Genomic DNA, 27,187 nt, shown 5'->3' with positions numbered 1-27,187 from the left:
CAGGAAAGACAAACAGATTTTCCACTAGGGTTTCCACAAGAATTCAAGTTTGTCAACACCTTGACTTTGACCCAGTGAGATTTATCTTGGATTATTACTTCCACAATTTCAAGGTAGCAAATTTGTGCCAAGACACTAAGTTTCTGATGATTAGCTACAGAAGCAATAGGAAACCAGTGCAACATTCCATAGACAGTAGCATAAGGAAAAAGAAGGTTATGCCTTTCATTTTATACAGCCTAATTTTAAGGAATCAGAAGCATGTGATGATTTGCCATATCTTTAAAGAAACTTTAAAAAAAAGACATGGGAATAGGATTGTTTGATGAATCACAGGTGTAATAGGATTTAAGCTTTTCATATATCTCATCTTGTGCTAAATATAAGAGGAATAAGGAGTAGAATATAAGAAAGAGAAATATCAAGGAAAAGATGAAAAGAGTTGAAATAAGAAGATAGGTGGAAATTTTTCAAGTCATAGTGGGCAATTTTCTAAAAGAGAACATAATCAACTATTTTATATAATACAGAAAGGTCCAGGACAGTGGAAACTATGGTGAGCCAGAAGTGTTTCAGTCCTTGAAGAACTTTTAGTTGTTTATTATTATTATAATTATCATCATCATTATTACTATATTACTATTCCTGCATAATAGTAAAAAAATAAAATAAGGTGGCATTCCAAGGACAGAGCAATGTAAAAAAGAAGTTAAAACTGTGCCATTGATAAAATTGTCTGTTTTGCAGGTATACTATAGGGCCTATATTGTTCAATTTAGTTTTCAATTCATTAGAACAAAATCAACCCAGTCCAGTACACCTGAAGTCAGACAGCATACTATGTGCTACCAAAACTTAATTCCAGTCCTTTGTTTATTCTGTTTCCTCTTTTGTCAAATGTAGGTATTGTATGAGAATGGACATATGCACCTGCCACAATGTATTAATTATAAAATGATTTTTTAAATAGATGATAGCAAGGAGAAAATAAGAAAGCATATAGCATGGGGAACGCTACTCAATATTCTGTAATAGCCTATATAAGAAAAGAATCTGAAAAAGAATGACTTTGCTATACATCTGAAACTAACACATCATTGTAAATCAACTATACTCCAATATAAAATAAAAATAAAATTAAAAAGGAGAAAGAAGAAAACATAGACCAACATTAGGTAGAAGAATATATGTGGGTACACAAAATACCCATCAATATAGTAATGCAAAAATAATAAGTATTTTCTAATTTACTTAGGCTCATTTAACAAGCATTCGATATATCTATAAATTTATATAATTAATTAGCAAGCTGACAGTGTAGTTTCAAGGGCCAATTCTCATCTAGGATTTTAACATATACAAGTATATATTGAGTTATATGTATACTTGAATAATATCTGCTTAAGAAAGACACAGTTCAGGTAACTTTCATTTCTTTACCATCTCTTTCAGATTAATAATTATATAGCATAGCATGACCTGGTCCTCTCACTCTTTATAACCTCCTAAAAAATTTAGTATATTCAGAGACAAAATGGATTCATGATAGAGATTTCTACCTTCATGAAGTAAATTAATTCCACAGTAAAGAAAGCAGATCCTTCTAGATTGTATCTCAAAGCAGTATATTCAATCCAGGTTTGTATAGACCACAGAAACTTCTCAAAAACAATGTGAAAGGAAGTATCTAACTTCTGTCTTTCATGGAAGCAAAATGGTTTTTATTTTTAATGACAGTCATGGTAAATAAAACTTCCAGATATTTTTAAACCATGTTTTAGAATTTCTAGATGTGTAGTTGAGTTTAGGACTTGTTGAGATCTAAAAAGCTAAATAGTGTATCAAGAAAGTAGCTAGGAAGTTTTACCATGACTACCAAGAGCCATGTAAGGAACCAAAAATCTATAAGAAGATATTTGGGCATTAAAGATAATTTGCCTATGGCAGCTGTCTAATCTGTAGTGGTAAATAATGAACGGGTGGAAAATCACTCCTCTTTGCTTACATCTCTTTCTCTGTTTTTCTTTGATATCAATTCTATATGCATAATACTCGTTCTATTTTACATTTAAGAAATTATTTTTAGTAATATGAATGGCATACTAAATTATATGTGAAATTCACCTAGCATAAAAGTAAATTTTAAAGGATTCATTTTCTACTGAAAGCTTTATTTCTTAATCTTTACCCCAGACCTGCACTTAAATTTATAAGGAGGCAACATATAGTACTTGTTAACTTTGTTGTTTCACATCAAAGTTTTTTTGGAATATTTCTGCCCACAAATAAAGGATAATGACAAAAGTTGTAACCATTAAAAACAGTATGTTGATGGTTTAATAACCCACAAAAATGCTGAATGAATTCTACTAGATTTTTGAAATAATTTGAGTGAAAGGTAAAATATGAGATTATAAATTTTGAAAGCAATTTGATAAAAAGCCAGAGATTAGTAATATTTAGCAGGTACTTTTCCACTTATTAAAATAATTAATATAATAGTACTATAATTTTACATTCAAAAGTTTGAATTACACCTATCAATTTGAAAAGATATATAGAAACAGAATTTAGGAAAAGAGCAATGCAAAACGTATGTAGCATATAAAAAATGGCTCATTTTGTAAAAGGAAATATAATCAGATGCTATTTTGTCTACTCTAGTATATTAACTGGAGCACTTAAGGAATCATAAATTCCATAGTCTTGAAAAGACTTTTAAAATAATCTACTGTAAAGTTCTTATTTAACACAAGGCATCTGAGATCAAACAGTAAGTGGCGAAGGTCATGCAACAACACTGACTCTGAGATCATTATCTCTCATGGAATAATTTTTTAGAGAGTTTAAGTGATTATCCAGACTATTATAGTTTTCTAGTGAAGAAAATGACATTTTATTGTAGTTTTAATTGCTTTATTTGATAATTAAGAATGTAGGATATGTTCTCATAAGCTTATTTGTCATGTGTATATCAGCTTATTCAATTCTTTGCCACTTACCCTGAATATCATAAGAATATTCATTTTAATAGCTACTATTAAATAGTAACAGCCACTGTTTTTACAGTGTTTTCCTATTATATCCATCATATGAGCCATCTAGATATTGGCTACCATTGTTTACCCACTTGTTTAACTTTGGGTCATACATTTCATTTCTTTAAATACTGCTAAGATTTTATTTTGTGCTAGACATTGTCATTTTATAAATTATGGAGATTCTAGATTTTATCTTCTTCTGAAGATCATTAATTTTTTTGTCCAATAATGTGGTTGAATACTGATATTTACCTTGATAGCTTTATATTTTGTCAGTGCAGATATGTGAAAAGTCCAAGATAATACTTAAGGTCCCCTCAGTTGTCTGAGCCAAAGCTCCAAAAATCCTCTCCCAACCCCACCTCTCAGAATCTTGTCTAAGTTTTGATTTAGAATTTATTAAGGTAAGCCTAAAGTGGACTTTTATTAGGTCAAGACTCAGCAGACTATTTCTGTAAATTATCACACAGAAAATTTTGAATCTTTGTAATCTTATACAGCCTCTATTGCAACTACTCAATTTCACTGCAATAACACAAAAACAACTAGACAATGTACAAATAAGCAAAAGTGACTGTGTTCCAGTAAATTTTTATTTACAAAAATGGGTCAGATTTGGAGTTTGGGCTGTAGTTTACCAACAACTGCTCTACTGCAAGGCTATTAATCTAAAGGCTGTCACTTTGATGCCTGTGTGGTGTTTATAGGTTTATGAATGTCTCTGGAATTCTCACATCCATCTGCAATGCTCAGCCTCTAGTGTTTCCATTCTGTTGCCAGCTGTGTAACAGTTACTTTGTGATTAGCCTGGGTAATATATTGCTCTGTGTATGTACAGCCCAACTCTCAGCCAAGGACTTGCAGGAACATTCCCCAACAACCTGACTCAGTCCTGTGCCCTGCTCTGCTCACCTACTCTTCTCTGCTACCCTGCCACAGATACTCCAGCTATTTCATCTGCCCCACACTCTGATTTCTGCCCCGACAGCTAGTTCAGCTACAGTGGTCTGCCTGGGCCACAGCTCTTTGCATTTAGGTCAGGAAATTGTCCTCCAGTAGAAAGCTGGTGTAGACATGAGTCCTACCTCATGAATTTCCCCTATTTCAGGTTCAGAGCCTGGCATAATCAGCTCATAATTGTTTATGAGAGGAGGACTAGCTCAAAAGCAGTCACTGTGTCATGTCCAGAAGAAGCTTTGATTTTTTTATTTTAAATAACAAAACTATAAACATCTAACAATAATTTAGTTAATAAAATGAATTTTATGTACTCAAAATAACTGAAAAATAAGGTTCATTTGACTTCAGATGTGGTTTGTGAAATTTTCTGTCACCATTTCCTGTTTTATATATATATATACATATATATATATGTATATATATATATATATATATATATATATATATATATATATATATATTTCCTGTTTTACATGCTTTGCTTTCTTCCATAGGATAGTTTTAACTTCTTGGTATTCTCTTTTATTTTAGAAATAATGCCCATTAGAGCTTAGACTTAAACATATTCATACTAGACTACCTAGAGAAAGAGAATATACTTTTTATTCACTCACTTATTACAATGGAACATCTTTCATTGCAGAAGCTACCAGTAAATATCTTCTTGTCTCTGGCCTGATGTTAATGAGGTGCCTAAACCTAATCACAATCATTTGACTAGAGAGCTGAGAAATAGTAATTGCTTTTAGAAATTGCATCCTCATCTCTGGAACTGAGGTTTGAGATAATGTTTCCTAAAATATATGGCTGAGGAATAGTGTGCAGCAGTCTCCTCCAAAATCTAGATGTTCTTGAGAGGAGGAACGGAATTGATATCAAGAACATAATAAAAGATTATCCACGATAGGTTTTTTGTTTTGTTTTGTTTTGTTTTTTGCTTTTTAGTGCCACACCTATGGCATATGGAGGTTCCCAGGATCGGGTTCTAATTGGAGCTGCAGCGCCCAGCCTACACCACAGCCACACAAGGCCAAATCTGAGCCGCATGTACAACCTACACCACAGCTCACAGCAATGCTGGATCCTCAACCCACTGAGTGAGGCCAGGGATCAAACCTGCAACCTGCAACGAATCCTAGTTGGATTCATTTCTGCTGCATCAGGACAGGAACTCCTATGGCAGGTTTTCTTTAATGGCCACAACCCCTACTTGCACATACACACGCACAATGGCAATAAGTTAGTTAAACATTTAAATTTGAAAAAGATTATATATGTCTGCTCTTATTTCCCAGGAAGATCCTTACTAAACTTTATAATTTTTACATATTAATGTTTACTTTTAATAGCATTTATAACCAGATGTTATGCTAAGCTGTTCCTATGCAGTTTGAGATCTACATTTGGTCCTTTTACACAATTAGTCATTCAATTCCAAGTCTTTCAGAGTTACTCTCAAATTATTAATATTGAAGTGAACAGGTGTTGCCTCAAATAATCTGATCACCAAAGATAATCCAGATACTAGAGGTTTATACCTTATGAGAATGAGTAGAATCAGGTAGGAGTTGTTGACTTTCTGCCTCCTTAACTCAGTGATAAAGTAGAATGTAGAGATTACAGTGTTGGTGTTTTGTTCTGTGTTACTTCTCTTGTCATTATCCATAGCTTTTAAGCTAGTGCTGCTGAGCAGAGAGTATGTGCCTCATATATACGAACAGAGGCATTGAGTCATACATAAAAAAAGCAATTCTATCAGTATCCTTTCACCAAATACCAAGTGCACTGTTCTAAGTACTTTAAAATAGCTCTTTTATGAATTTATTATCCTCCTTGGATAAATAACCTTAAACATACAAAATTCCTCCAGTAGTCTGAGTGGTCTCCAAAAATTCTAACCAGAAACTATATTAATACATTTTAAGCACATGCCATTCAATATATGTATACTTACTGGTTATAAGTTGTGTACACTCACATCTTTAGTGGTTAGGAGAACCAGTTTTATATCCAGACTGCTAGGTTCGAATTGCAGATCTGTCATTTCCCCACTGTGACCTTGAGCAAGATATTTAATAAATGTGTCTCAGTTTTCTCATTTTAAAAAGGATGGAAGCAATACTCTGTACCAAATACAATTGTTGTGAATATATTTTTTATTTTACTTCCATATTATGCACATTATAAACATAAACAAAATGAAAGGAAAAGAGTAATGAAACTTAGAAAATACATAAATATATTCTAATACTTTTCTATTAGAACAACCAAAAGATATTTTAGAATAAAAATGTAGAATACAAAGTATTTCATAATACCACCTATTTTACATTATTAACGCCTAAATTAAAATGTAGAATTTCTAATGTTTTCTTCCTACACTCCAATGGAAATTCCCTTGAACGGTCTATCTATATTTCTGCAAACATGCTGCAACAAACCTGGGTAAGGGCTCTTATTGGTTCTAAAATGTAGAACAAGTATTGTCTTATTAATAAGCAAGTAGCAGACATATCATTAGAAAACTTGTCGAGATTTCTAAACTTGTTTTGCTGATGCACCTACAAGCTTATTGTAATTCTGAATGTTACTTCCAGGTCCCTCAGTGACCTCCCCCCAACTCTCATTCTCTATGCCTTCAACCATTGAGTCACAGTAGTCTTGTAAGATTATTATAACACTGCAGTGGCCAAAACACCAGGAGGAGGCTCTATTCTGAATCCCCTTCAGAGTCTGTATACATACTTCCCTAGATGGTCCTCTCTGGGACCATGTCCAGCTGAGTCTTTCCAAGCAAGAAGGCCATGCCGGAAAGGAGTCTGGCTAGACATCCTTATGCTGGTACCCCTGTGGTGCTTCTTTTTACTATGTTCCTTCAGAAGATTAAGTAGCTGAGACTTTAGCCAACATTCGAAAGTCTGTGCTCTCCCTCACATCTTTTCAGTTTAGCCCAACATGGTCAGGGGTTTAATCTTTTTAAATATTGTTGACTCATTATGTCTAAAGCATTGCTAATTGTTAAGATACAATGGTGACAAAAAGGTTTTAATTTCTTATATATTGACATCTAAGCTGTTTATCACTCACTTGTATTCCAGTCCATCTTATAGTGTGTGAGAAAGAAGAATTATTGTGCATGTCTTAAGAAAGTCAAGATTTTGACTTGTTCCTACTGCTTTCTGTGTCTTGGTAGGAACACACACATACACACACAACACACACACACATAGACGCATACCAGTGTAGCCTAGGTGTTATACTTTTTTTTTTTAACCTTTTAGGGCTGTACCCATGGCATATGGAAGCGCCCAGGCTAGAAGCTGAATTGGAGCTACAGCTGCTGGCCTAGACCACAGCCACAGCAACACAGGATTCGAGGCACATCTGCAACCTACCCCATAGCTCATGGCAACGCCGGATCCTTAACCCTCTGATGGAGGCCAAGGATCAAACCTTCATTCTCATGGATCCCAGCCAGGTTTGTTACTACTGAGCATGATGGGAATTCCACCTATGTATTATATTTGTCTGAGATGAACTGATTTTGGACTAGATTTTCTTGGCCCTGGAAAAAAAAATGGTTTTCTGAGTTAAAATCTGTTTGTTATAATTTTATATTAGAACCTATTGCATAGGGGAGTTGCCGTCATGGCTCAGTGGTTAACAAATCCAACTAGGAACCGTGAGGTTGCAGGTTCGATCCCTGGCCTTGCTCAGTGGGTTAACGATCCGGCATTGCCGTGAGCTGTGGTGTAGGTTGCAGACGTGGCTCGGATCCCGCGTTGCTGTGGCTCTGGCGTAGGCCGGTGGCTACAGCTCCAATTAGACCCCTAGCCTAGGAACCTCCATATGCTGCAGGAGTGGCCCTAGAAAAGGCAAAAAGACAAAAAAAATGGGGGAACCTATTGCATGGGAAAACTGTGCCCCATCTCTGTCTCTGGTATGTGTACTATCATAAATGATGATAATTTTGAAGCCAAAAAAAAACTTTTCTTTTCAATACCTGACTGCCAGAAGCCTTGGAACCAATTTTCAGCTCAGTCAAGACGAATGGAAACAAATTCATGGCCCCATTATCAGTGCCTTCTGCTGGCACTCCCCAATATCTACCTTCCATTACGTTTACAGGCCATATAAGTTTCCCGTAGACCTCGTGTGTTTAATTTATGTTTAATAGTCTAATACATTTAGTGTTAAAATAATTTCAAGTCTACAAATAAATATTTTCATATTCTACAAACCTCAGTGAAATTCACCAGAAAATTAAAAAGAAAGTAGGTGGGTGTTCTTACCTAGAGGGAAGGAAGTGGAGAAGGATCAAGATAATCCTTGTCCCAGTGAGCTTTCTGAAACATTGAAGTAGAAACCTAATGAATGATTAATGAATGAGAACCTCGCAGCTTTATCCATTTGCCAAAATTTTGTAAAACGGTTCATTGGAGTTTCAGATTACTACCTAGTCCTTTCCATTTGCTTCATTTACCATGACTATACATTTATGTTTCTTACAAGAAAAAAAAAAGACAGTTTTTGCATTAAATACAGCACTGATTTCATCCTTCATAATCTAGCTCAATTTAAGGTGGATCCTTGAGACAAAAATAGCACGGAACAGCCCCAGAAGTAATAGACTGGATAGCAGAGCCAAACTAGCCTCCAGGGTAATGTGATCTATAAAAACCTGGAGCTATGGACCTTCATACTTTTTAAGTAAATTAAGAATTATTTTATGGACTCTAGCTTCTCATGTTATAAAGATCAAAGGGGAAAATATACTTATATGAAATTAAATGTTGTAATTTTTGGTCTTACACTTACTAGGAAGAATACACTGACCTCTCAGGCCACCCTGAAGAACTCCTCCTCTGTTCTCCATTGCAGCTTACACACACTCTCAGCTTAGCATTAGTGTCTATTATTGTGGCTTTCACTTTACATGCTTGCTACCTCATGTCTGCTTTCAAACTATGCACACATATGCTATTTCCATCTTAGTCCTAACAAAACTAATCCTTTCATAGATACATATTCAAAGACTGGGTGTGAAAGATACTTAAGAATCCTGACTAGTCCCCCTTAAGTAGCCCTACCTTCCCTCCGTCTCCCCCATGGGAGTTAAGTTAAGAAAATAAACAAACAACTTAAAACAGATAAAATTCACTATCTGGTAAACTCTCCTGTCTTTTGTAGGTCTTCTCATGGTTTAAAACTCAGAGAACTGTTTTTGTTTTCTGAAAGCTTATAGATACTATATATGAATTAATCCAGTAGCTGGTCCTTTCATAACTAGGACCAAATTTAATAATATCAGTATCTGCAAATCCTGTATCTGCAATTTTTATAGTCTGTTGTCTCCCAAGATCTCTTGACTAGATGTTACTAGGTTTGATGAGTTTTTAGAAGAGGTAAACACTTGAAATCCTGGGAACTGCAATAACCTCTCAAAGGCATATTTGCTATTTCTTTTGGAATTCATCCCACCTGCCCTGATATAGACGTCCCAGATTGCTAAATCACTGCACACCCTGAAGTCATTCTTTAATGAAAGTCCTTTAGTGTGGATGACAGGATTTGGGCTGAAACACACACAGGAAGAGAAAGGGATGGAGATAGGTGGACTTGTATCCATGCAAATGCCTTCTGGACTGCAGATAACAAATGACAGCACCTTAGAGAAAGTAGCTGCCCACCAAAAGGGATCAGGAGAAAGAAAATATCATGAGAACCTTTGTGGGTGTAGAAAGGGATACCAAACATGGGGAATTTCCGGCCACCACTAACTGCTCTCCAGCTGGTGGTCAGGATCCTTGATTGACACTGAGGCTGGTGTTGACACTCTTGCTCTCTTCCCATATTGGTTTAAGGGAGTTTGCCTATAGCCAGCAGGTGTGTGGGGTAGCCACTACCCCACGGGGGCCAACTCACTTCTCCTCCCCATCTTCCCTAACTCCTGTCCTAGGCCTAGAAGCCAGGGACAAACATAAGGGCCACTCTTCTTCCTTCCTTTGGGGCTCAGTCCCATGAACAGAAGCTGGCTCTGGCAGGGCCTGTGGTAGTGGGGTTACAGGAGAAGTCTCTGTGAGTGCTCTGTGGTTGAGGAATGCAGCTGGGCCCAGGACAGCCAAGTTGCAGAGCCAGCAGGGTGGCTCGAGCCCAGGCCAGGAATGGTCCTGAAGCCCTCCTGATGTGGGGTCAACTGGCTAGAAAGACAGAGACAAACCAAAGCCAAGGGACACCCAGGGTTCAGAGCTTGTCGGTGTCCTTAAATTGGAAGCAACCATCTTCATCAGCTCTCTCTCTCTCCCTTTTACTAAGAATGGTTTTATTTTTAAATATCATTATACATTTAAAAGTGAAAAATATGTATGTATTTTTTTTCTTTTTATAGCTGCACCTGTGGCATATGGAAGTTCCCAGGCTAAAGGGTGATTGGCGTTCTCAGCTAGCAGTGATAGCAATGCTGGACCCAAGCTACATCTGCAACCTGTGCCACAGATTGCAGCAACACCCTATCCTTAACCCACTGAGTGAGTCCAAGGATCAAACCCACATCCTCATGGACACTATGCTGGGTTCTTAATCCACTAATCCACAACAGAAACTCCCTGAACATATGTATTTTATATACATAATTTAGGTAAATGTTTGAGGACAACAACTGCCTACTGGAAAATTATTTTCTTGAAGAGTAAAGTGGGGAAAATATCACAGATCAGTTTAGGAGATGCAAACTATGCATGGACACAGAGAACGGATATAGGTTTTCATAATCAAAAGTAGTATCCTCACCCTCTCCTCCTACCTAGGTTTGCACAGTGGGGAAAATAATGTTAATTGAGGACAGAGCTACAGAGTACTGTTTCTCAGACCATGACGGAGAGAAGGGCAACAAATAGGCATTTTTAGTGATTGGACACAGCCTTGCAACAAGCCCACAGCATGGTAACACTCACGGTAGAGATCCAGAGTAGTGACATCCCCGCCACTGAAGAAGCGATGAGCCCCCTCTGCTGACTTCTCCCAGCCCAGCCCAATCCCCTTGCCGCATAAGAACATCCGAAAGTGCCTCTGTTCCTTCCAGATTTCAGTTCTTTTCATTGGCTACATGTAGGAGAGGGGCAAAAGCCAGAGGTATAGAGGGGCTCTGAGGCATGAGATAAGACTGGCCCTTCTGCCTGTCTTTTATGAGCTCACAAAGCATCTCCTTGTCAGTATATAACTCTAGTGTATACCATAGCTAGGAACTGGTGGAGGTGGGACTTTAGAACATCTTCCAAATCTGAAGCTCTTTTCTTTCAACAGTACAGGTGTTGACATTTGCAAAGATACAGAGTTCTGGTGGAATAGATAATTATATTGGTTTAAAGCTAAACAAAAAAAGTGAATACTATTATTTTAGTCTTCTCAGTGTGTGTTAACAAAATACTACATAATGAATGGCTTCAACAACAGACTGTTTTCTCCCAGTTCTGGGGGCTAGCAGTCTGTGATCATGGTGCTCGTAGATTCAGTTTCTGGTGAGAGCTCTTTCTGGCTTGCAGATGGTGACATCTCACCATATCTATACTTCATGTGAAAGTGCAGAGATGTCTCTGCTGTCTCTCCCTCTCCTTATAAGAACAACTGTTCTGAGGGATTAGGACCCTAACTTTATGACTTCATGTAACTTTAATTATCTCCATAGAGGCCTTATCCCCCAGTACAGTAACATGGTGGGAGTGGTAGTTATAACTTCAGCTTATGAATTTTATGATGGACGTCATTCAGTCCATAACAATTAGAAACATAACTAATGGATTTCTATTACAAGTGTTTTCAGGGACTTGAGCTGGAACTTTTCAACCAAATGTTTGGATCCAATGAAGCATGTAGTACATATTCATCCAGAAAAACATTTTCTGCAGCTTAACCTAGTGACTATGTAATAGAATATTTCTAAACTTCATTCTAAATGAATTTTACAAGGTTACTTTTTTTGTAGTTCTTTGGCAGTGAATGACTGGCCAACACTTAAAGTGAAGAGGGATTATAGAATTTATAAAAAGATATACTTTTCTTTCATTTTACAGGCCCAACAGCTTACTGATCTGGAACGAAAATTATCTGTGGCCAAAAATGAGCTGGAAAAAGCAGCTCTTGACCGGGTAAGTTGACATCTGCAACTTTGGTTTTAAAGATGAAGCTGGGGTATACTCATTGCTTCCCTTGATTTATTATTGCAGATTTAGATGCTGTGCATGTAAGATGGTTATAGAATTCATGGATGTTTGTGCATACTCTTTTTTTTTTGGCCATGCCCACAGCATGGGGAAATTTCTGGCCCAAGGATGGAACTTGTGCCATAGCAGCGACCCATGCCACCGCAGTGACAATGCCAGATCCTTAACCCACTGCACCATAAGAGAACTCCTCATGAGTGTTTGATATTCTCTTTGGAACCCAATTCTTTTTTGTTTTTTGCTGCCATAGTAAATCACCTCAAGACTGAAGGTTGATACTCTATGATGGCATGGTTTTATTTTTCACCTCACTGGTACACTTGTTCTATAATACAATGAGTAAACGTACTTTATTTACTGTTACTTTTTTTTTAAACACAGACATTTATTTTCTCACAGCTCTGGAGGTAGGGGAGTCTGGGATCAGGGTGCCAGCATGATTGATTGGGTTCTTGTGAGAGCTTCTTTCTGGCTTGCAGAAGACTCCTTTTTGCTTTGTCCTCACATGGCACAGGGAGAGAAAGAGAGAGAGAGGCAGACAGAGACAGACAAATGAGTAAACCTACTTTACATAATCAACAAAGATGCCATGTATTAAATTTACATAATGAGTTCTAAGCAAATAGAAGTGTTCTTGGAAACTTTTCATTTTGGAAATCTTAAACTTCTCAAGGTAGAGGCATAAAAGAAGACAGATAGCTCTCTTAAGCAATTCTGCTCATATAAAGATAATGCAAGAGTAGGTGACAGTTCATCTTTATAACAGCTTTACTGAAATTTAAGTCATATACTATATGTCACACTTTTAAAGTTCACAGACTTTTACAGTCATCACACTAATTCCAAAAGATTTTAATTTTTTTAAACCTCGTTTCATCTAATTCATTTTGTTTTTATTATTTTTATACATTGTATTACAATTGTATATGCTCAGAATAATCTGCAATTCCTATATGATGACTACCTTTGCCTGTCAATGCCCTTCATGGGAGACATGCATGGAGAATAGGGAATTGGTATATACAAAGGGAAATATAATATAGAGGAAGGAATTAGTCATATAATATAGAATTATTGTTCTGCTGCTAAATAGTTATGGTATCTGAAAATTTTCTTAATATATTCTTTCATTTTTAAATCAAGTATACAAAATTGTGGGAAGAAAAAATTCTTTTTTTCTTTAGATCACTCAGAACAAAAGGGTATAATGATTTAAAAATTATTTCTTTGTTCATTCAGCATCTATTTATTGAACATCCAATGTAGTTTTTTCTAATTCCAAGAAATTATACCTAGCAAATAGTAATACAGTAAACTCTGAATCTAAGAATTGAATCATAGTATTTCAGACTTGAAAAGACAAGTACTTCCAGTGCTCTCAGTCAGACACTTGAAATATCTATGATAAAGCAGTAGGGATAATCTAGGAATAATCTGCATTTTTATCACAACTTCAACCCATTCAGGCCTAAGATCATTTTTTGATTAGACTGGAGTTATCAACCAGCTAACAGTGGAAAAATAGACCCTCTCCTTGTGGAAGGTATCATCTGGAGGATTTTTGGTTCATTTATACATAATACTTTATGTGCAATAAAAATATTTATAGGTGTTCCTATTGTGTCTCAGTGGTAACGAACCCAACTAGTATCCATGAATGAGGGTTGGATCCCTGGCCTCGCTCAGTGGATTAAGGATCCAGTGTTGCCGTGAGCTGTGCTGCAGGTTGCAGACGTGGCTTGGATCCAGCGTTGTTGTGACTGTTGGGTAGACCAGCAGTATTAGGTTTGCTGAGGGAAACATGCACAAGCCTAGGTTGGTAAAGTGAGAGAGATTTATCAAGGCTTCAGAGGGGTACAGACCAATCTCAAGATGGCACCAGACCTGACTGTGAGGAGATGCTAGGCTTATAAAGGATCTGTGGCTGGAATCTGAAGCTGGAATTCATGGTGGGAACTTGTGGCTGGAACAATAAGGAGGAGGGGAAGGTCAAGGGAGAGGTAGGGGGTTGAGTCCTGTGACAGGAGGCAGTTAATACTTGTAGATGGTTAATCTATGCAGGCAGGTGTTTTTCTCAGGCCATTCTTTCTTGCTTCATCCACATTCTGGGAGAGGGTATTCACTTCAAGGTGAATGGCCACTTTTGGGGCATGGGGAGTGTTTGTCTCCATCCTCCTGGGAACCTATCAGGCAGCTGCAGTTCTGATTCAACCCCTAGGCTGGGAACTTCCATATGCCCTGGATGAGGCCCTAAAAAGAACAACAGCAACAATAAAAAATATAGACATGTGAAGAAAGAATACAGCATTATCAATATAAATGAAGAAAACAAGAGATGTATACCTAGAACTGATTCAGATATTGGAATGAAAAAAATAGTCAAAAATTTAACAACTATTATATCCATATATGCATAATATTTCTATAAGCATATATATAAATTACATGTATATTATAATAGAAGTAAAGCAGATGAGAGGATAGATTGTCACCAGACTTGGAATCTATTTTAAAAAGTAGATATTCTAGAATTAGAACAATATAATTCATGTAATTAAGATTTTAACTGAGAGTTAGCGATTAAGATGGCAGAATAGAAGGACTGGAGCTCAACCTCTCTCCTAAAAACAACAAAATTCACAACTAAAGACTGAACACTCTTCACCCAAATGGACCAGAAACCTTAAAAAAGATATCCTACTCCAGAAGAAAAAGAGGAGAACACATCAAGAGGTAGGAGGGGGGATTTCATGATATAAACAACCCCATACCTCCTGGGTGGGAAGTTCCACAGACTGAAAACTAACTGGTTCATAGACTCACCTACAGGAGTGAGAGTTCTTACCTGTGGAGATCTGGCATGGGGAGAAAGAGCCCCGGAGTATCTGGCATTGAAGGCCAGTGGGGCTTGTGCACAGGAGCTCCATGGGACTGGGGGAAATGGAGACCCCATTCTTAAAAGTTACACACAGACTTTCATGTGCACTGAGTCCCAGGACAAAGCAAAGTCTCCATGGGAATCTGGGTCAAACTTGACTGCAGTTCTTGGAGGACATCCAGGGAAAACAGGGGTGAATGTGGCTTGTTGTGAGGGAAGGACATTGAAAGAAAAGCTCTCGGAAATACTCAGGAGCCCTCTCTTTCTCTGGAGGTGGCCATTTTGGGAAAATCTGACCCCACCTATCAGTCAGCTGCTGAGAAGCCCCAAAGCAAACAACATCCCAGGTAGGATCACAGCCCTGCTCCTCAGTACGGGCTACTTAAAGACCCCTCAGGCACACAGCTGCCTCTCATCCCTTCCAGAGACTAAACCCCACCCACCAGAGGGATTAAAATCATCTCTACCTACCAGGGGGCAGGCATCTGCCCCTCCCATCAGCAAGCCTACAGCAAGCCCCCCAAACCGACTTCAGCCACAGAGGGGAAGACACCATAAGTAAGAGAGGCTACAATTCTATTATCTGTAAAAAGGTCACCACACCAAACCTATAAAAATGAAAAGAAAGAGAACTATAACTCTGGGAGAAAGGAAAAACTCCAGAAAAACAGCTAAGTGAGGAAGAGATTCTTAGCCTCCAGGAAAAAGACTTTAGACTGTTGATGCTGAAGAAGATGCAAGACATTGGAAATAAACTGGAGGCAAAGATGGATAACTTACAGGAAACACTGGCCAAAGAGATACAAGATATAAAACTTAAAGAAGAAGAGATGCAAAATACAATAACTGAAATAAAAAATTCCCTAGAAGCAGCTAACAGCAGAATACAGGAGTCAAAAGAATGAATAAGCGAGGTGGAGGACAGATTAGTGGAAATTACGGATATGGAACAAAAAGGAGAAAAAAGACAAAAGAAATGAAGAGAGTCTCAGAGAACTCTGGGACAATGTTAAACGCACCAACATCTGTATTATAGGGGTGACAGAAGGAGAAGAGAGAGAGAAGGAGACAGAAAAAAATATTCCAAGAGATAATAGTCAAAAACTTCCCTAACATGGAAAAGGAATGACACACTCAAATCCAGGAAGCAGAACGAGTACCATATAAAGTAAATCCAAGGAGGAATACCCCGAGACACATACAAATCAAACTGACCAAAATTAAAGACAAGGAGAAAATGTTGAAAGCAGCTAGGGAAAAGAAACAAATAGCATGTAAGGGAACACCGAAAAGGTTATCGGCAGATTTTTCAACAGAAACTCTGCAGGCCAGAAGGGAGTGGCATGGTACACTCAACGTGATGAAAGGAAAAAACCTCCAACCAAGATTACTCTACCCAGCAAGGCTCTCATTCAGATTTGAAGGAGAAATCAAAAGCTTCACAGATAATCAAAAGCTGAGAGAATTCAGCAACACTAAACCAGCCTTACAACAAATACTAAAGGAATTTCTATAGGCAGAAAAGAACAAGAGAAGAAGGAAAGAAAAAACAGCAGCAAAAACAAATCCAAAGTAATTAATAAAATGGCAATAAGAACATACATATCAATAATTACCTTAAATGTTAATGGACTAAAGGCCCCAACCAAAAGACACAGACTGGCTGAATGGATACAAAAACAAGACCCATATATATGCTGTCTTCACGAGACCCACTTCACTTCTAGGGACACATACAAATTGAAAGTGAGAGGATGGAAGAACATATTTCATGCAAACGGGATCAAAAGAAAGATGGAGTAGCAATACTCATCTCAGGCAAAATAGACTTTAAAATGAAGAATATTTTCAGGGACAAAGATGGACATTACATAATGATCAAAGGATCAATCCAAGAAGATGATATAACAATTTTAAATATCTATGCACCCAACACAGGTTCACCACAATATATAAGGCAACTGCTAACAACCTTAAAAAGGAGAAATTGACAGTAACACAATAATAGTGAGAGACTTAAACACCCTATTTACAGCAGTGGACAGATCAACCAGACAGAAAATAAATAAGGAAACACAGGCCCTGAATGACACATTGATCCAGATGGACTTAGTAGATATTTATAGGACATTTCATCCAAAAACAACAGAATATACATTCTTCTCAAGTGCACATGGAACATTTTCTAATATTGATCACATCCTGGCCTACAAACCCAACCTCAGTAACTTTAAGAAAATTGAAATCATATCAAGCATCTTTTCTGACCACAACGCTACATGACTAGAAATCAACAAGAAGAAAAAAAACTGCAAAAAACACAAACAAGTGGAGACTCAACAACATACTGCTAAACAACCAATGGATTACTGAAGAAATCAAAGAGGAAATTAAAAAATACCTAGCAGCAAATGACAACAAAGATACGACACTCCAAAACATATGAGATGTGGCAAAAGCATGTTCTAAGAGGAAAATTTATAGCAATACAAGCCCGCCTCAGGAAACAAGAAAAAGCTCAAATAAACAAGCTAACTTTACATCTAAAGCAGCTCAAGAGAGAAGAACAGACAAGACCTAAAATTAGTAGAAGGAAAGAAGTCATAAAGATCAGACCAGAAATCAATGAAATAGAAACAAAGAAACTCATAGAAAAGATCAATGAAACGAAAAGCTGGTTCTTTGAAAAGATCAACAACAATGATAAACCCCTAGCCAGACATATCAAGAAAAAAACAGAGAGGACTCAAATCAATAAAATTAGAAATGAAAAAGGAGAAGTAACAACACACATCACAGAAATACATAGGATCATAAGAGACTACTATATGCAACTACATGCCAATAAAACGGAAAACCTAGAAGAAATGGACAAATTCTTAGAAAAGTACAATCTTCCAAGACTAAACCAAGATGAAATAGAAAAGAACTTAAATTGAAACGGTGATTAAAAAACTTCCAACCAACAAAAGTCCAGGACCAGATAGCTTAACAGGTGAATTCTATCAAACATTTAGAGAAGAGTTAACACCTCTCCTTCTGAAACTATTTTAAAAAATTGCAGAGGAAAGGATATTCCCAGACTCATTCAATGAGGCCACCATCACCCTGATACCAAAACCAGACAAAGATACCACAAAAAAAGAAAACTACAGGCCAATTTCACTGATGAACATCGATGCAAAAACCCTCAACAAAATACTAGCAAACTGCATCCAACAATACATTCAAAGGATTGTACATCATGATCAAGTGGGATTGATCCCAGGGATGCAAGTGTTCTTCAATATCCGCAAATCCATCAGTGTGATACACCACATTAACAAACTGAAGAATAAAAACCTTATGATCCTCTCAAGAGATGCAGAAAAAAACCTTTGACAAAATCCAACACCCATTTCTGATAAAAACCCTTCAGAAAGCGAGCATAGCGGGAACCTACCTCAACATGATAAAGGCCATATATGACAAACCCACAGCAAACATCATTCTCAATGGTGAAAAGCTGAAAGAATTCCCGCTGAGATGAGAAACAAGACAAAGATGTCTGCTCTCACCACTACTCTTCAACATAGCTTTAGAAGTCCTAGCCACGGCAATAAGAGAAGTAAAAGAAATAAAAGGAATCCAAATTGGAAAGGAAAAAGTAAAACTATCCCTATTTGCAGATGATATGATACTATACCTAGAAAATCCTCAAGACTCTGCCAGAAAACTAAGAGCTCATCCATGAATTTGGCAAAGTCACAGAATACAAAATTAATATGCAGAAATCGATGGCATTTCTATACACTAACAATGAAAGAGCAGAAAAAGAAATTAGGGAAGCAATCCCATTTACTATCGCATCCAAAAGAATGAAATACCTAGGAGTAAACCTACCTTAAGAGACAAAAGACCTGTACTCTGAAAACTATAAGCCACTGATGAAAGAAATCAAAGATGACACAAATAGATGGAAAGACATTCCATGCTTGTGGATTGGAAGAGTTAATATTATCAGAATGACTATACTACCTAAGGCAATCTACAGATTCAATGCAATCCCTATCAAATTACCAAGGACATTTTTCACAGAAATCGAACAAAATATTTTACAGTTTGTTTGGAAGCACGAAAGACCCAGAATAGCCAAAGCCATCCTGAAAAAGAAAAACGGAGCTGGAGGAATCAGGCCCCCAGACTTCAGACTACACTCCAAAGCAACAATCATCAAAACTATGTGGTACTGGCACAAAGACAGAAATGTTGATCAGTGGAACAGGATAGAAAGCCCAAAATTAAACCCATGCACCTACAGCGAACTAATCTATGACAAAAGAGGCTAGAATACACAATGGAGAAAGGACAGCTTGTTCAATAAGTGGTGCTGGGAAAACTGGACAGCCACATGGAAAAGAATGAAATTAGAACAGTTCCTAACAGCATACACAAAAATAAACTCCAAATGGATTAAAGACCTAGATATAAGACCAGACACTATAAAACTCTTAGAGGAAAACATAGGCCAAACACTCTCTGACATAAACGTCAGCAACATCTTCTCAGATCCACCTCTTAGAGTATTGACAACAAAAGCAAAAATAAACAAATGGGATCTAATCAAACTTCAACGTTTCCGCATAGCAAAGGAAACCCTAAACAACACAAAAAGACAACCCAAAGAATGGGAGAAAATCTTTGCAAGTGAATCGACTGACAAGGGATTCATCTCCAAAATTTGCAAAGACCTTCTGCAGCTCCATACCAAAAAAACAAACAATCTCATCAAGAAATGGGCAGAAGATCTAAACAGACAGTTCTCCAAAGAAGACATACAGATGGCTGAGAAACACATGAAAGGATGTTCAACACCACTCATTATTAGAGAAATGCAAATCAAAACCACTCTGAGCTACCACCTTACACCAGCCAGAGTGACCATCATCAAAGAGTCTACAAACAATAAGTGCTAGAGAGGGTGTGGAGAAAAAGGAACCCTAGTACACTGTTGGTGGGATTGTAAATTGGTGCAACCACTGGGGAAAACAGTATGGAGATGCCTCAGAAAACTAAAAAGAGAACTCCCGTTTGATCCAGCCATCCCACTCCTGGGCATCTATCCAGAGAAAACCACGACTTGCAAAGACACATGTACTCCAATGTTCATTGCAGCACTGTTTACAATAGCCAAGACATGGAAACAATCTAAATGTCCATCGACAGAGGAGTGGATCAAGAAGGCATGGTACATATACACAATGGAATATTACTCAGCCATTAGAAGGAATGAAATACTGGCATTTTTAGCAACATGGATGGACCTAGAAACTATCATGCCAAGTGAAGCCAGCCATACAATGAGACACCAACATCCAATGCTTTCACTGACATGTGGAATCTGAGAAAAGGACAGACTGAACTTCTTTGCAGAACAGATGCTGACTCATGGACATTGAAAAACTTATGGTCTTCAGAGGAGAGTTTGGGGGGTGGGAGGATGTGCTTGGGCTGTGGGATGGAAATCCTGTGAAATCAGATTGTGATGATCATTATACAACTACAGATGTGATAAATTCATTTGAGTAATAAAAAGAATTTAACTGATGCATTTAATAACAGATTGGATGATTGGATATAGAATTAGAATAGTGAAATGAAAATTTATATCAAATACCTATACAATGTATAGAAAGCATAAGTAAATGGAAAGTAAATAGAGAATAAGAAGTGTATGAGATAGTTTCAAAATGTATAAATTATATAATTTTTGTTCCAGTGTCAGGGACAGGCACAAGCAATATTTGTAGAGATAGTGGATAAAATTTTCCATAGCTTTGAGAGATATCAACTTCAGATTAAAAAATATAAATAATCCACAATCAACTTAAACACAAGGATAACCACTTTCTAGTCAAATTATTGCATATAAAAAAGATGAGCTAAAATATAAAAAGAATAGTAAATGATAGATATCATATCAATAGTTATATTTTAAATGGATAAAATATACCAAGTACAAACCTAAAATTATAAGACTACATTGAACAAAAATTTTATGATTCATACAAAAGACATCTTTAAAGAAACCAGAGCTCTGTCATTAGAATAGGAAAAATAAGGTAAACTATGCCTAAGAGTAATACAAAGAAAGCTGTGATCAGTATAAAGATCATTAAAAGTAAACTAGAAGTAAAGAATTTTTAGTGCTTAAGAGAGGTTCATATGGATCAGTCCAAAGGAAAAAAATCATAATTCTAAATCAGTGTGCATACAGCAACATTTCTTTAAAATGTATATAAATTTCAAAAAGTGTTCTTTGGAGTTCCCGTCATGGCTCAGTGGTTAACGAACCTGACTAGCATCCATGAGGACATGGGTTTGATCCCTGGCCTCGCTCTGTGGGTTAAGGATCCGGCCTTACTATGAGCTGCGGTGTAGGTCTGAGACTCAGCTGGGATCCCATGTTGCTGTGGGTGTGGCGTAGGCTGGCTGCTGCAGCTCTGATTCAACCCTCTAGCCTGGGGACCTCCATATGCCACAGGTGTGGCCCTAAAAAGACAAAAAAAAAAAAAGTTTAAGACCTGTGCACTTTTCCATTATCTGCTATATTTCAATACAGTTTATTAAAATTAAAATGTACTTATTAACCTTAGGGACTTCCCATCGTGGCTCAACAGAAATGAATCCAACTAGTATCCATGAGGATGCACATTCAATCGCTGGCCTCACTTTAGTGGGTTAAGGATCCGGTGTTGCTGTGAACTGTGGTGTAGGTTGCAAACACATCTCAGATCCTGCATTGCTGTGGCTGTGGCGTTGTAGGCTGGCAGCTGTAGCTCTGATTAGACCCCTAGGCTGGGAACTTGCATATGCTTCAGGTTCAGCCCTAAAAAAGAAAAAAAAAATAGACATGATTCTTTAGAAGTTCCCATGTGGTGCAATGGGTTAAGCATCAGGCATTGCCACAACTGTGGCTCAGATTGCAACTGCAGCTCGGGTTAGATCTCTGACCTGGGAACTTCACATGCCTCAGGTGTGGCCAAGAGAGGGAGAGAGAGAGAAAAATAAATGACTCTATCAAATTGGTATAATCAGAAAATCAGAAGTATATACAATCCTAAAGTTCAACTAGAGCATCTTTTCCCCTTTCTTTTCCATCCCTGCCATGATCTCCACAATATGTTTTAAATTCTAGAAAGATGTTAAATTCCCAATATCCTGAAGCAGGCTGGCCCTCTCAGAAATTTTAACACCTATGCCTGTTGGAACATTCTTCTTCACACTAAATATTTTCCCTTATTTGATTTCAAGTAACCTACTTAGTCAATGACTAAGTTTGGAATGATTTTTGTTTTTTTGGTTTTATTTTATTTTTTGCCCCCTCATAGCTAGGAGCTATGAGAAACAGAAAACACTCATGGTACACAGTCTTGTACTCCCAATCTCTCACCATTTTTTGGGCACCATAAATTAGAAAAAACATTATATATGGATCCATGAGGTTAGAAAAACACAGAGTAAATATGCGTAATTTAAGTACATGTTGGTTATAAAAACTGGTTGTATTTCATGGGAAATTTATGATTGGTCATAAGTTGCAGAACTCAGAGGTAATGTAGAATTTTTCTTTCTGTGTCTTAACCATCCTGTGCCTTCCTCCTCCCCATTTTTACCATCACCACTATGTGCCTAGCTCACATCACGCCAGTCTGCATTCAGATGAGAGATTATGTTGAAGTTTTAAATAAAGTTCTCCAGAGCAGGTCTGTCTGTGTTCACATCATAACTCCTTCACTGAATGACCTTGTTCCAATCCCTCAGACTATATTTCACAGTAAAATTAAATAGAAATAAAATTCACTTTATAACAACAATAAAAAATTATAAGCATCAAAAAAGTAAAGTATTAAAAATTCTTGGCACATGAGAAACACTAAGTAAGCATAGTAATTATTTTTATTAGTGAATGACCTCATAGAGGGACTGCTTGTCTGTGGTAATTTTTTCTCTTTAACCTTTAGGATCTTGCCAGTCCTTTTGCTACAGTGAACTATAAATGCATTCCCTATTACTGGGGGTTGAATTGAACAAATCTAATGTAAGATATGTATGAGGCTCATAAACTATAGTCATAAAGCCAGGGGAAAATGCTAGTTCACTTAAAATAGATAAAAACTACAATTTAATGAAATCACTCTTTACCTCTCTGTCATATTTATATGAGAACTTTTTATTCTCCTCAGGTGTCTAGCTCCAAAGAATATTATATCTGAGCTTCAAATAGGCTTAAATACTTCATAAATATTATGAAGACATCTTTACATGCTCACATTTCTCATGAAAGAAGTCTCAGTTAACTATCTCAGTATCAGCAATAATAATTTCAAGATCTAAGAATCAGTCTTGGTTTTCTAAATGATCACCTATTTCTTTGGCAATATCTTATGAATTATAGTTAGCCTCAGGTACCAGAATATAAAAACAACCTAATGGTTTGGAAATCTATCTCTCAAATTCTCATATTAAAAAAAAAATCATTTGGAAGTTCCCTTGTGACACAGTGGGTTAAGGATCTGACATTGCTGCAGCTGTAGTGCAGGTCTCAACTGCGACCCAGGTTCATTCCTGGCCTGGGAACTTCTATATGCTGCAAGTGCAGCCAAAAAAAAAATTAATTAAATTAAAAAATAAAAATTCCTCTTGCAACTGACTCTTACATAATTCCACCCAAGAAAGCATAAATTGTTATATCGTATTACAGATGATACAGGTTAGGTGATCTACACATACTCTCAGGACAAAGTAGTTAAAGAATGAGAACTTTTTGTCACAGTGTGTCTGGCACATAGCAAGAGCATAATAAATAGTTATTTATTAAATAGGTGAATCTAATATCATCAATTAACAAACATGCTATTTATCCTAAATACAAGAGACATAGAGATCAGCTATAGAAGAGAGGCAAAGATGGTGAATGAACTTACAGAATTATTAGAACTAATTTCAGGTCATAAATAAAGGTAAGGGGAAAGCCTTTGTATTCACAGCTTTTCATGATCTCTCCAAAGCCATCGGCCAATGATGAATCCAGATCTCTCTGCGAACTTAATATTTTCATGTAAAAAATCAAAGAATGGAGTTCTCTTGTGGCTCAGTGCACCTGGAGTTGTCACTGAAGTGGCTCGGTTCACAGCTGTAGCATGGGTTTAGTCCCAGGCCTGGGAACTTCCACATGCGGCAGGTGCAGCCAAAGAAAAACAAACAAAAAAAATTGACATGAATACTACCCTGTGAATTTTTATTTGTCAGAATATGAGAAGTTAAGGATATTGTTGTCTTTGCAAGATGTATTTTGCTGTCTCCCCCAAAATGCATTTTTCTGAGAGAAGTTGTCACATAGAGACACAAAAAACTGCCTTCTAAATCTCCCACAATCTTAAGATCATATATATATTAGCAATAATTTCTTACAAGCTGTACATATTATACAGCATAATCATGGGCATTTTAATGTTTGAAATATTACTATTTTGTAGTTTATAATATACTGGATAAAATGAGAAATATTTCATTATTTTCTCACATAAAACAGAGTCAATCTATATTCTCTGGAGAATTTACTTTATTAATTTTATAAATATTTATTGAGTTGGAAACTGATGATGCTGCAAATAAATATACCTCAAAGAAATCACACTGTGATGGAAATAGATAAATCAGAAGTTCCCACTGTGGCTCAACAGGTTACAAATCCAACATTGGCTCTGTGAGGATGTGAGTTTGATCCCTACAGCTCCAATTTGACCCTGGCCTGGGAATTTCCATATACCACAGATGTGGCTATAAAAAGAATAAAGGAAGGGAAAAAAGAAATAGATAAATAAACATATTACATTATAAACATAAGATAATTTTCAGTGATGACAAGTACTACATAGGATATAGTTTAAGAAATGTGATAAAGCCTTTGAGAAAGAAGTGTTCTGTGAAAGGGTGATTGGGGACTATGTTTCCAAGAGGATAATATGTAAGCTGAAACATACATTTTAAGTAGAAGTTTCCTAGGCAGATATTTGAAAGAGTATTCTCCAAGCAAAGGAAACAGCGAGTATAAGGGCTTTAGATGAATGTTTGATGTGCTATAAAGGACATCTTGACAAGCAGGATCTTCTGAGACTTTGCATTTTACTACCATGTGGCAAAGGAAGTAGGGAAAGTGGTTTTGTGGGAGGAGAAGAACAGAGCAAAAATAAGGCTTATCTTAGGAGGGAATAGGTTGTAAGATCTAGGGAAAATTATACTTTATACACTGTGCCTCCTATTTCATTAGGTGACATCTTGTTCCAGTGAACCTCAAATTGAATGGTGGCCTTACCTGCAGTTTCAAAACAAACTGCAGTAGCATTACAAGTTAAAATGTAATGACATTGTGGTATAAAATCATCATCTGGGTCCTGCTTATGGACTGTGTCAAGCCAAACATGAGCAGTGTCAATAACAGGCTGTTAAGTTAGAGGGACTAGCTAGAAAGATAGGGGTTTCTTTGTTTTTGTTTTTTGCTTTTAGTAAAAAGTTGACCAAATTACAGCAGCTTTGCTCACAGAAATCTGTGGCCTTTGGCAGGAAAAATCTACATTGTAATGAAGGAATGGAGATAGAATCTAATATAGGAGGCCAGGTCACAGGCTTATGATCCAAAAAATAAAGAAAGAAAAAGAAATTAAAAACTAAGAGAGTAAGAATAGGTTGAAACATAAGTGCAAAGACAGCTTACCACAAGGCTATGAAAGGGGAGGAGTTGGAGGTTTCTTTTATAAGATGTTGATTTGATTCTGATATCCTAGGTGACCTTGACAATTTCAGGAGACCTATAGGAGCAAATGAGATGATTGCACCAAAGTTCAAATGACTAAAAAGTAGCAAACATGAACATCTCCAATTTTCTGTGGGAAAATTCGTTGTGCCTTAACAGAGTTTACTGAAAATAGATATTTGAAACTGCTAACTTGATGCTTTTCATTATTTATTCTTAGCACCTGAGTATAGCCACTAATCAGAAATTTGTTTATTTTGTCAAGATATATGTTATTCCCTGTTATATATATATATATATATATGTATATATATATAAACACACACACACACACACACACACACACACATACATATATATCAGGGAAAATGTAAGATCTATCTCTTAATTTCAATGTTAAAAATATACCAGGAAAGACATTACCTCCTGAAAACCAGACTGCTTTAAAGGACATATCGTAATGGAATTACTTTTGTAAATTAACATGTGTTTCTGTGGGGAGTGAGTGTAGGCTAGGAGGAAATGGAGAATCCAATCAGGTAAATGATGACATATAAAAATTGTGTTATCTGTTGTCTTCATAGGAGTCACAGCTGAAGGCAATGAAAGAGACTGTACAACTCTGCCTCTCAACGGTTTTCCGTGATCAGCCTCCTCCCCCTTTGAATTTCTTCAAGCCAAATCCAACTCAGAAGTCCATTCCATTCAAACCAATTCAAACTACAATTGCAGAAACAAGGACAGAAAGCAAGGTATATTTTGTTTGTGCTTTGAAGAGTCAAATCATGTAAGGTACTTTATAGTTCATTTTATATGATCATCACAGTGAATCCAAGTGAGATCTCAAATTCTTTGGAAAATCAGGTAGTAAATGGGAGATAGTAACCCAGTTTGTAAAGTCTCTGTAGTCACTTGGAAGATGTTGGAAAACAATTTTTCTTCAGTACAGAGACAGCTGTGCATTAGGATTGTCATTATTATTATTTTACCATAGTTAAAAGATAGTACCTTTTATTACATTCCAGTATATACCAAAGGTTTAATTTGGAAAATACTGTCTCCTAGGGAATAACTATCATCTTTACAAAAGTGGACACATTTTTCAAGAATTAATTCTGTAGTTCTCAACACTTCTTGTACATTAGAATTACTTGGGATACTTGTAAAAAAAAAAAAAAAAAAAAAAAAATCTGATGCTTGAGACTCACTCCAGACCTGTTAAAACAAATTCTTTCTGGTTGGGCTCCAGTCAACTTTAGTTTTTAAGAGCTCGCTATGGGGATTTTGACAGCAA

At 36.7% G+C, this 27,187-nt stretch overlaps 1 protein-coding gene across 1 annotated transcript in view; it reads left to right on the top strand.

The window, feature by feature from the left end:
- LUZP2 (leucine zipper protein 2) overlaps positions 1 to 27,187 on the top strand; it is a 533,060-nt gene that overhangs the window by 419,935 nt on the left and 85,938 nt on the right. Inside the window, exons 8-9 of the mRNA XM_003122913.6 lie at positions 12,071 to 12,145; positions 26,478 to 26,645. Coding sequence (XP_003122961.6) covers positions 12,071 to 12,145; positions 26,478 to 26,645 — 243 coding nt within the window. The remainder of the gene's footprint in view (positions 1 to 12,070; positions 12,146 to 26,477; positions 26,646 to 27,187) is intronic.

This window comes from Sus scrofa, chromosome 2 (genome assembly GCF_000003025.6).
Source record: "Sus scrofa isolate TJ Tabasco breed Duroc chromosome 2, Sscrofa11.1, whole genome shotgun sequence".
In the NCBI taxonomy this organism is placed as follows: Eukaryota; Metazoa; Chordata; class Mammalia; order Artiodactyla; family Suidae; genus Sus; species Sus scrofa.
Note: the sequence above shows the minus strand (reverse complement) of the source record. Positions and strands in the feature narration are given on the sequence as shown.